Genomic DNA, 12,534 nt, shown 5'->3' on the forward strand with positions numbered 1-12,534 from the left:
AATGTTCATTGGCTCAAAGAGATAAATCCCATTTTGCTATTGGTGCTATTGGTGCTATTGGTGTAACTGGAAATTAAAAAGTTTGATTTATTCATCTTTTGTGTGGATCAAAGAAAAAAATATTGATATAATGTCACTCAATATAATTGTTCTTTTTTTTTTTTTTTTTTTGCTGTACTCCAAAACTATAATTAAGTTCTTCTACAACAATCTACACCTTTCTTTAAAATTTTTCATCCACAGGTCCATAATGAGTCAAGAGCGTAGATCTGCCATGTTGGCATCTGAGCAGACAACAGGTGCTCCTGAGCTTCACCAAAATGGCACAGACGTGCCAACCAAGCATAATGTCTTCACAGACATGAAGAATAAATTTATGAATGAACTCAGCAAACTGCCGAGTAAGTAAACATGTTTTTTTTTTCTTTGTTTGCTCTGCAGAAGATGACAGTGAAAATTGTTCAGCTTGTGACAAATATACAGCCCTGTACTACTTTGTGGTGCAGGAATCAATATATCTCCATTTGTCTATAAACAGCTATTGTCACATTAAATTGTTATGGCTATGTAGTTTCTGGGGAATTCTAAGATGAAAGGAATCATTAATCACAAACAGCAGACAAGCGGCTATACTGAAAAGTTATTCATAGAGTAACAGTTATTCAAGAACTGAAAGTAAAGGCTTTTGGATATATAAAAATAAACACATTAATTGACCATTTCAATAAGGAAAAAAACATAGGCCCAATTTTTCTTATTTTCTATTTTTTTTTTAGTTTATAAAGATAATATAGTCTGTCAAATGCACCTGACAGATCAAACTGCATAAATATACTGTTGTATTCTCCGTATAACACTTATGTTCTTGGTTCAGCCAATGTAATTTACTGCAAATGTATGAGACCAGACAAGCTTTATGTTTTTAATAATTTAACAATACACTCCCAGTTAATATGGCTGCTACTGAGAACTGATTTGAATTATTTCAGTTCATTAACAATTTATACTGGTGAAGCACACATGTTCACTCTTTCCATTCTGCTTTTTTTGCTTCGTTTTTTTCCCATATTATTAATAATTTATAAGTCTGGTAGGAATTCCAGGATTGCATGTAGCAGGATACACCATTAGCCAAAATTCCGAATAGTAAAGAAACAAGACAATACATTTTATTTATTAATTTAGTTCATGTATTTTTACACTATTGTTTATTATTAAAAAAATACTGAAATAAGATCTATCTCAGCAATGAGCTTGCAAAGGTATAAGCCCTTCTTTTTAAAATAAATTAAATAGTGATAGTATTTATTTTTTATAACAGAAGTCACATTTTAAAATCAGAACCCTTGCCAAAAAATTTTAAAAACACTATTGTCTCATTTACATTTTTATTGAATCTGATTATTAATTTATAAAACGTTAACAAGCTTCTTTATTGAAGAAGGTTGCGTTGCATATGGCAGTTTTCTGCAGCTATTGACTTTGCAACATGCTACACAGTTCAGCACAGGAGTTCTTTTTTTTTATCTCAACTGAAAACTGACATACCTGATTCTTTTCCCTAGATGTAGCAAAAGGACGGTTTTAAATGTTTAGAAAACTTTTTTTTTCTTATGCTTATCTCTCACGATGTGTAGATAAAATTATGTTAATTTCCCTTTTAATTCATAGTTTATAATATAAATTGATTCATTATAAAAAAATATTTAAATATTTAAAGTTTTAAACAATTAAAAATAAATTTAAAAATACTTTTCTGCACTCAGCTCAGCATGCTGAGTTATGGTAAATGACTTGCACAGATATATATACCTAAGAAGTTGTGAGGTAATTATTTAAAAGGAAAGTAAAGTCACAATTCAACACCTTCCCAATTTATTTTTATCAAATTTGCTTTGTTCTCTTGAAATCCTTTGTAGAAGAGTAATGCTAGGCAGGCTGATAGGAGTTTAGGAGCGCTGACTTGTCTTTAGCATTCTATGGGGTCAATTTATTAAGCCCCATATGGCCCCTTATTCACCTGTTTCCGTGCGAGCCTTCAGGCTCGCCGGAAACAGGAATTAAGAAGCAGCGGTCTTAAGACCACTGCTCCTTAACTCGTCCACCACCTCTGAGGCGGCGGACAACAATTCGCCCGATCGCCTACAATTGGGTTGATTGACACCCCCTGCTAGCAGCCCATTGGCCACAAATCTGCAGGGGACGGTATTGCACAAGCATTTCTAGTTCAATGCTTGTGCAATGATAAATGCCAACAGCGAATGCTGTCTGCATTTATCGATGTGCGGCAGACATGATCCGCTGTCCGCACATTGATAATTAGGCCCCTATAGCAGCAGTGTTGGCAACTATGTATAACTGCAATGTTGCAAATACTGCTGCCAGATGGCTAAAGACATGTGCACGCTCCTGAGCACACATATGGAGGCCCATTTATCAAGCATCTAAAGACCGCTGCTCCATAACCCTGTCCACCTGCTCTGAGCAGGCGGACAGGAATCCCCACAATTCAACCCAAGTACGATCGGGTTGATTGACACCCCCTGCTGGCGGCCGATTGTCCGCGAGTCTGCAGGGGGCGGTGTTGCACCAGCAGCTCACAAGAGCTGCTGGTGCAATGCTGAATACGGCGAGCGTATTGCTCTCCGCATTCAGCGATGTCTGTCGGACCTGATCCGCACTGTCGGATCAGGTCCGACAGACACTTGATAAATAGGTAAAATTGGTAAAATAAGTCAATCGTACAGTTGTTTAAAATGTCATACTCTATGCAGTCAATTTAAGTTTAATTTTGACTTTACTATCCCTTTAATTGTTTTACATAAAAGATAAGTGGCTTTATAACGAAGTCAGAATGCTTTCACTCATATTACTATGGGGAATTTGTGGCATAATGAGAAACCAGACATAACTGGATAATCTTATGTTTGTAGCACTTCTACACTAAGGGCTAGACTTATCATTTTGTGTACAGACAAGGTTCACATGTAGTCAACTTGTCCGCATTTCATCTCAAATTGGGGGGTGCATTTGTTCCCCATATTTAGCTTTCTTTCGTGCAATGCCTCCCCCCTTCTCTGGCGCAACCAATAGCGCAAGATCAGGGTTTGTGAATCACCCTGGACAAATTAGTCTGGGGGATTTCATCTGCCAACTCAAAGTTGTCAGAAAGGGTTTAGGAAGCAGTGGTTTAAACTGCTGCTTCATAAATATCAGTTGCAAATGAGTAATACAGCAATTGATAGGGACATTCGCCTTGTGATAAATAAACCCCTTACTGTGGGCAGATTGAGAGAATGGTTTGTCTAGTTAATAGTACACATCTGATTTATGCTGAAAAAGAAAAGAGGCTTTAGTATCAAGCCCAATTATTTTGCATATCACCATTCAATAAACTGATGTCTGTTCTGGCTACTGTCCCTTTGCAGAACAGCAGAGACTGTAAGTAATTTTAGGTATGGTAATAATCAGAACCCAAAAGATCATTTGTTCACTCAACAAAACTTGTTTAATTTGTTTTTTTTTCCAGTTAATCTTTCATTTCTTCATTTCATTTTCTTCATTTTCCCATTCTCCCTCTTTCTGTCTGCTTTCATTTCAAATCATAAGCTCATGCCAGCAGAGGTAAGTTTACATGCTTCATCCCATTTTCCGTTAGCGTTTGTAGTTTTCTTGTTTCTTACTTAGAAATTAGTACATTGGCACTCACATGATAGGTAAAAATGTAGTCTGTCTTTGGCAATAATTGTATTTGATCCTCTTTCTGTGTAGAAATTGATCTCATAGCAATCAACAACTTTATTTGTTAAATGTCATTGCAAATGTATTATATATATGTTCTTGTGGCCTAAATATTACAAGATGGCTGATGATAAGCTTAAAATCACTGACCGGGAACAAAGTGTTGTCTAAATTTGAACATTTAGTCATAAGTTAGTACTTTGTGGATAGCTGGCTAGGAAACTTGCTGCTTTTTCTAACAAAGGTTTCTTAAACTGGCTTACAAGCAACTTCCTTTTAGAAAATATTTAGCTAGAGTTTAAAGTGACATAATAGCACAAAAAGAAATGTCTTTAATGTTTTATAGCATTTTATTATTATACCATTAAACACATACGGCTAGATTACGAGTCTTGCGTTAGCCTTAAAAAGCAGCGTTGAGAGGTCCCAACGCTGCTTTTTAACGCCCGCTGGTATTACGAGTCAGGCCGGTATAGGTGTACCGCTCACTTTTCTTCCGCGAATCGAGCTTACCGCAAATCCCCTTACGTAAATTGCGTATCCTATCTTTTTAATGGGATTTGTCTAACGCCGGTATTACGAGTCTTGGAAGAAGTGAGCGGTAGACCCTCTTCTGTCAAGACTCCTACCGCATTTAAAAGTCAGTAGTTAAGAGTTTTATGGGCTAACGCCGTAACATAAAACTCTTAACTAAAGTGCTACAAGTACACTAATACCTATAAACTACCTATTAACCCCTAAACCGAGCCCCCCCCGCATCGCAAACACTTAAATAAAGTTTTTAACCCCTAATCTGCCGACCAGACATCGCTGCCACTGTAATAAATATATTAACCCCTAAACCGCCGCACTCCTGCCTCGCAAACACTAGCTAAATTTTATTAACCCCTAATCTGCCATCCCAAACATCGCCAACACCTATCTACATTTATTAACCCCTAATCTGCTGCCCACAACGTCGCCGCTACTATATTAAATTTATTAACCCCTAAACCTAAGTCTAACCCTAAGTCTAACCCCCCTAACTTAAATATAATTTAAATAAAACAAAATAAAATTACTACAATTAAATAAATTAATCCTATTTAAAACTAAATACTTACCTATAAAATAAACCCTAAACTAGCTACAATATAACTAATAGTTACATTGTATCTATCTTAGGGTTTATATTTATTTTACAGGCAACTTTGTATTTATTTTAACTAGGTAGAATAGTTATTAAATAGTTATTAACTATTTAATAACTACCTAGTTAAAATAAGTACAAATTTACCTGTAAAATAAATCCTAACCTAAGTTACAATTACACCTAACACTACACTATCATTAAATTAATTTACTAAATTACCTACAATTAAATACAATTAAATTAAATAAACTAAAGTACAAAAAACCCCCACTAAATTACAAAAAATAAAAAAATAATTAAATTTTTTTTAAACTAATTACACCTAATCTAATCCCCCTAATAAAATAAAAAAGCCCCCCAAAATAATAAAATTCCCTACCCTATACTAAATTACAAATAGCCCTTAAAAGGGCCTTTTGCGGGGCATTGCCCTAAAGTAATCAGCTCTTTTTCCTGTAAAAAAAAATACAATACCCCCCAACATTAAAACCCACCACCCACACACCCAACCGTACTGTAAAACCCACCCAATCCCCCCTTAAAGAAACCTAACACTACCCCCTTGAAGATCACCCTACCTTGAGACGTCTTCACCCAGCCGGGCACAAGTGGACCTCCAGAGGGGCAGAAATCTTCATCCGATCTGGGCAGAAGAGGTCCTCCAAGCGGCAGAAGTCTTCATCCAGACGGCATCTTCTATCTTCATTCATCCGGAGCGGAGCGGGTCCATCTTCAATCCAGCCGACGCGGAGCATCCTCTTCAAACAAAGTCCAAGCGAAGAACGAAGGTTCCTTTAAATGACGTCATCCAAGATGGCGTCTCTTGAATTCCGATTTACTGATAGGATTCTATCAGCCAATCAGAATTAAGGTAGGAAAAATTCTATTGGCTGATCCAATCCCATAAAAAAATGGATACTTAAGATGTGGTATTCAAGCTGTTATAAAGAATCAGGAGAGGTCAAAGACAAAAAAAGGACTAGAAGGCAAAGAAAAATCTGACGAGAGATTTCTGAGTTTCTTTTCTGAGAGACCAGAAGAAGTCCAGCCATGACCTGGCTCAGCATCTGGCAGCTTCATTGGGATGCCAAGTTGATCCTTCTACAGTCCGAAAAAGCTTGATCAGGAATGGTCTTTGTGGAAGGGTAGCAGCCAACAAACCACTTTTTCGGAAGGGGAACAGGGGGAAAAGACTAAGATATGCTAAAGCTCAAAAAGATTGGAATGAAGATCAGTGGACAAGAGTATAATGGAGTGACAAATCCAAGTTTGAAATGTTTTGCTCCTATCGTCGACAATATGTGAGAAGAAGAGTTGGAGAGAGATGGAAGAATGAGTGCTTGCGTCCTTCAGTTAAACATGGTGGAGGGTATGTCCTGGTTTGGGGCTGCTTTTCTGCCAGTGGTGTTGGCAATATTGCCCGAATTAATAGGATCATGAATGCTGAAAAGTACAGACCGGTTTTAATTCATAATGCCATTCCTTCTGGATAGCCCCTGATTGGGTATAGTTTTATTTCTCAGCATGATAGCTCAAGCACACTACTAATGTAGCGAAATCATATTTGGAGAGAAAAACAGCTGATAAAACACTGACTGTCATGAACTGGCCTCCACAGAGTCTAGACCTGAATTTTATAGTAGTAGTATGGGATCAGCTGGACAGAGAAAGAAATAAAAGACAACCTAAATCAAAAGAAGAACTCTGGGAAGTGCTGAAAGAAGCCTAATATAATATACCAGAAGTTTACTTATACATAACGCTATTCACTGTTAATTAATTAGATCTTGTGAAGTTTAAAAAAGTCTGAATATGTCAAAGTGGTATTGTATACGATGTTTAACATTTTGGATCCTAATGAAGGGTTAACAATTGACCCGGAGCTAAAGGGTATAAATTGCCCGCAAAAAGAAAATGGAGTCATCTTGATAAAGGCTCCTAACCGAGCCAAAATGCGTAGATCTGACTCCTGCAAACTTGAAAAAAACCATTGGATTACAAACACCTTTACTATCTGGTAAAGCCTGAAAAGGAAATTACAATAAGCGGTTTTCGGATTCCAGTAACCGGCTTTTAAATTTCAGTGCTCTCAGGAAGCTTGCGATCTGATAGGTTACCTTGGAGACCGAGGGTGAACGTGAAAGAACGGAAGGCATGTGAGGTCTGTATACAGCTAATGGACAATATTGTTCAGCTCCCTGAAGGTCGGTAACCCAGCATTCAGAAAGTAAGACCATTGCAATCATAAGACATTATCATTTTGTGTGCACACTAATCAACAACAAAAAACAACACTGTGTTCAAAATCTTTGGGAACATTACATTGCAAACACCAACTTTGGAATATCAAGATTTTCATTATACAAACAAAAGAGGACATTGAACTGATATATTACTCTGTGAACAGATACATTGTTCTATGTATCATATTAGACACATTGCTCCAGTGACGTGCAGTCACTAGAGGCAGGTGAGGCAGTGCTTCACCTCTCATGTGGGCAAAAATATATTTTTTTTATTGGCTTTAAAAAAAAAATTGTAATTTTTTTTTCCCAGCATTTTTTTTTATCAAAGCTATATGTTGTGCAATGAAGAGGCACAAGCAGGTCTGCCCACCATTACACAACATGCTGCGCCATCTACTGGATGCAAGTGGTTAAGATCATTGCATGGCCCATTAACTGCTTATTTGAGGCAGTCCTATTTGGGCTGAACCAATCCAGCGAGAGGCATTAGTAAGTGGAACATAGGGTTTGGGACTGGATGTTAAATCATATAAAACAAAACAAAAACAGAAAAAAACAACTTTCATATATTTTGTTGCTGTCCTGTGAAGCTGCCAGCTTTGCTAAAGTGAAAAAGAGAGTTCTGTTCTTCCCCTCTAAGTGCAGTGGAATGTGCCACTGTCACTTCCTGAATCCTTCCAGAGCAGGAGAGAGGCACAGAGAACACTGTTTTAGCCACATCTTATTAAAGTAAGATTTTACTAAAAAGGGATTCTGTTAGTGAAAATGATAATTTAATGAATGTGGTTTAGTGTTTGTTTACTCTTTTACAGCAGGGTCGTTTTTGTATTTTGTTTACTCAAACTTTACACCCAATAACTTAGCAGCTTGCCTCTGTACTTCACACTAAATTATAGACTAATTTTCTGAACTCTCTGTAGCTCTGCTGTTTTATTACTTTAAAATGCTGTGGTCCCTCTCCCCCCCCCCCCCTTGTGTGTGTGTGTGTGTGTGTCTCTCTCTCTCTATCTATCCATCTCTCTCCTTATGTGTTGTTCTCCCCCATGGTCTCTTTCTCTCTCTGTCTCTCTTCCTCCCCCTCTGACTCTCATCCCTTATGTAATGAAAGAATCTATAAGCATAATTTGCAGCATTAAAGTAAAAAGTATGTTTTAAACATATTTTAATGGGCATGGATTTCTAGATCTCATAATCAGAGCAAGCATTTTGTTATCTGGCAAGAGTTTCTGTTACAATCCTTTAAATTAAAATCAGATGTTTACTAAGTTGACCAGTTTTCCAAGACACCATTTAAAGGGACATGAAACCCATATGAAACCCATATGCAAATTTAAATAACTTTCCAATTTACATCTAATATCTAATTTTCTTCATTATTTTGATGTCCTTTGTTGAAAATCATATCTAAATATGCTCAGCAGCTGCTGATTGGTGGCTGCACATAGATACCTCATGTGATTGGCTCACCCATGTGCATTGCTATTTCTTCAAAGGATATCTAAAGAATGAAGGCATATCCTGCCACTGCCTCACCAGCCTCTGATGTCACTGCACGTCACTGCATTGCTCTTATTTGTTAACATCACTCATTAGAGTTGTTTTTATCAAGTGATATAATTTTAGGTTCCGAAAAATAGATATTTTCTGTGGTTTAGTTTCATAAAATTGTGATCACAGTTAATTTTATTAGTTTTGTTATATTTTATTATATGTATTAAATGTACTTATAAATCAGTTGATAGAGTTTTTTATTGGATATTTATTTTTTATTGTATATTTCTTTCCCAACCCCTGCTTACACTTTAAGCGCCGCTCTCGTCACCTTTTAGGCTACCACCTTTTAGGTAACATTTATATTTTTCTTAATCAACCAATTTTGGGAGAATAACGGGATACCAGAGAGGAGGCTATTTTGGGGTAATATTTAGCTCTAGGGTCAAGAGTCTTTTTAAACTTTTACTTCAGAAAACTTCAGGACAGTCAGAGTTCAAGATGTTAAAAATGGGACAAACACTTAAAAACAACAAGTGGTATTATCCAATCCTATAGATAATCTAATTAAACGTTTCCTATATGGGTAGAAATCTTGATGTACCAAAGGGTAATAGCACACTGATGCAAGGATATTGGCAATATATACCAAGAGGAACTAAGTCTATATGTTATTAGATATAATAAGGACAACAACATAAATTGGTTGCTGCTAAGGTTGTCAGAGAAATACTAAGACAGAGCATAGATATAAGGCAAACATGAGAGCAGTTCAAATGGCACTGAAGCAGATTATAAGTATAATATAGTCATAGGTACTGTAGTGTTCATATATGATGCATAGGTATGATACAGTTATTGATACTATTCATATATGATATATAAGTGTAGTGTAATCTAGTCGTTAATACTGTTCATATGATGTATATACATTGCTAATGAAAACAGTTACAATAAACTGGTTGTGAGAAACTGTATCAGTATGGTTAACTAATTCTGTTTAGGGGTTAAATTATATGCTCCTCCCCTAATCAGTATCAACTACTATATAGCAGATATTATGCCAGAACCAAAAAGTGGCCATATAGTAAATTTAGTTTGGATAACTATTGCTGTGCTCAGTATAATATATATTGTTTGTCTCCTTTTGACATATTATATACTCTTGACTGAATCATATGTGACAGATGCAACAGTTGATAGTTTAATGAAACTGTTTGATCAACATCTCACAATAATATCCACTGAGTATTATATGAGCAACAATGAGGATATTGCAAATGGTATAGATAGTTATCCTATATAATCAACTAGGTATATAGTTAGCTTACTTAATATTTTTATAAGGTTCATCCACAAGCAAGGCGTTATATTATAGTTTTAAAGTAGTAACAATGCTAAAATCATTAACATTGTGCAAATATTATTGCATTGAGATGGGTAAAACCTCAACTTGGAATAACTTAGGATTTACAAAAGTATTGGAATTGTAAAATACCCTTGCAGTAAATTAGGATTTTCCACTTATAATGTTTGTGAACCTACAAGTATGAATAATTATTTATTATGTAGGTGTGTATCTAAGTTGAACATCGCAGTAATATCTGCTTGATGAAAAGTTAGCTCTCTGAGTGGGTCATGATTTTGGATTCATCAACTTGTGAAAACGTCATTCAGTAACTGATGGTATCAGTACTAAAGAATTAACGTTATATAGGTATTACGATAATGTACATAAGCCCATTCGATTGCTAAATGTTTAAAACAACTTAAAGGGACAGTTCACCCAAAAATGTTCTCCCCTTTAAATTATTCCCAATGATTGTTTTAACCTGCTAGAGTGTATTAAATTGGTTACAAGTAGCTCCTTTACTCCTATTTCAGCATTTGAAATAGCTGATTTAGCCTGTGGTATCGCCACCTACACTGAACAAATTAATACTGGAGTATAGGCTATTGAATAGCCTAAGTATACACAGCCAGCAGAAGAGATTACACTCTCAGTTAGTTAAGTTAAGTAATAAAATGACCATTTTCCATTGTTCTCTCTATGTATTGAGCTTTGGTGTTCCAGCCAAATAAAAGATAAGGAAGCAAGTCTGTTTACACAAACTTAGCAAATAATGAGATCTGATATCACCTTTAAGTTCAACCCATTGTAATAGGCTGTGGTTTCAAACAACAAAATCAGCTACTTCATATACACAAATAAGCATGAAAATGGAATTTCTCAAATATTTTATATTCTGCAGTTGGTATAACAAGTCATTTAAAATACATTAATGGAAAAACAATTTTACAGTGTACTGTCCCTTTAATAGCATACACATTTTTATTTAACCTACTGCATTACTAAGTAAATAATCTTATACCAGTGGTTATATAGTTAGTATAGTTATCCTTACAAACAAATGGTAGAATGGCCTAATAAAATTGACCATATATACAAACAGTGCACGATATACAAAAAATGCACAATATTAAATAGAGCCTCTTGAGCTGCAGTGTAATTGCTGCAATAAACGTTAAATTTCTACCCAACCCTGTGTTATAGTATGGGGCTGCACAGTCCACCCATTCTTATATAGGAAACGAATATATATAAGGTAAATTATTTAGGATAGAGAAGCCACTTTATTTTAAAAAATGAGGATCCCAAGTCCTCCAACAACAACTCCCTGACATGTTTCGCACATAAATTGTGCTTTATCAAAGAATCAGTTAACCATACTGATACATTTTATCACAACCAGTTAATTGTAACTGTTTTCATTAGCAAAAAATATATATACATCATATATGAAAACAGAAAACTAAATGAAAACAGAATCAGTTAACCATACTGATACAGTTTCTCACAACCAGTTTATTGTAACTGTTTTCATTAGCAATGTATATACATCATATATGAACAGTAATGACTAGATTACACTTATATATCATATATGAACAGTATCAATAACTGTATCATACCTATACATCATATATGAACAGTATCAATAACTGTATCATACCTATATATCATATATGAACAGTATCAATAACGGTATCATACCTATACATCATATATGAACAGTACCTATGACTATATTATACTTATAATCTGCCTCAGTGCCATTTGAACTGCTCTCATATTTGCCTTATATCTATGCTCTGTCTTAGTATTTCTCTGACAACCTTAGCAGCAACCAATTTATGTTGTTGTCCTTATTATATCTAATAACATATAGACTTAGTTCCTCTTGGTATATATTGCCAATATCCTTGCATCAGTGTGCTATTACCCTTTGGTACATCAAGATTTCTACCCATATAGGAAACGTTTAATTAGATTATCTATAGGATTGGATAATACCACTTTTTTTTAAGTGTTTGTCCCATTTTTAACTTATTCTTAATAAAATTTGATATTTTAACCGCTAGTTTTCCCCCTTAGCGGGAAATTGTAGTGTTTTTCCTATATACACTTTTGCTTATAAACATGGACATGTAATTCCTAATTTGGCTAGTATAGAGATGATGAGTGCTTTTTTAGTTACACAACCTTCTGTTGGTTTCGACCTTCTTTTGCATTGTCTCCTTTAGTGTACAGCACCTATTCCACAAGTAATATTATAAGATATTTTCACATTTACTTATAGTGGGACATCTCTATCTAAGTGGTGCCATTCTCCTTTTCCTTTTTTCTTTCCCGTTTCCCTTTCATAGAGTTCAAGATGTGCTTAGTGCCAAGGGAGGTCACACTAAATACTGACTTTTGCCTGAATAAGCCATTTTGTTCTGAAAATTGTGTTCTATTTTGTGTACATATTTCCTGTTTGTATCTTAATAAAGAGACCGTAAAATAAATATGGATGGTCAATTAAACTTTGCTAACATAAATTTAATGGTGGCCTAATACTTTTGTACAGTACTGTATATCAT

The 12,534-nt window shown here is 35.3% G+C and overlaps 1 protein-coding gene across 1 annotated transcript in view; it reads left to right on the plus strand.

The window, feature by feature from the left end:
- The first annotated feature begins 250 nt into the window (after nucleotides 1–250).
- The window catches only part of SYT5 (synaptotagmin 5), a 207,716-nt gene continuing 195,432 nt past the window's right edge, over nucleotides 251–12,534 (plus strand). Inside the window, exon 1 of the mRNA XM_053689941.1 lies at nucleotides 251–401. Coding sequence (XP_053545916.1) covers nucleotides 251–401 — 151 coding nt within the window. The remainder of the gene's footprint in view (nucleotides 402–12,534) is intronic.

This window comes from Bombina bombina, chromosome 8 (genome assembly GCF_027579735.1).
Source record: "Bombina bombina isolate aBomBom1 chromosome 8, aBomBom1.pri, whole genome shotgun sequence".
Lineage (NCBI taxonomy): Eukaryota > Metazoa > Chordata > Amphibia > Anura > Bombinatoridae > Bombina > Bombina bombina.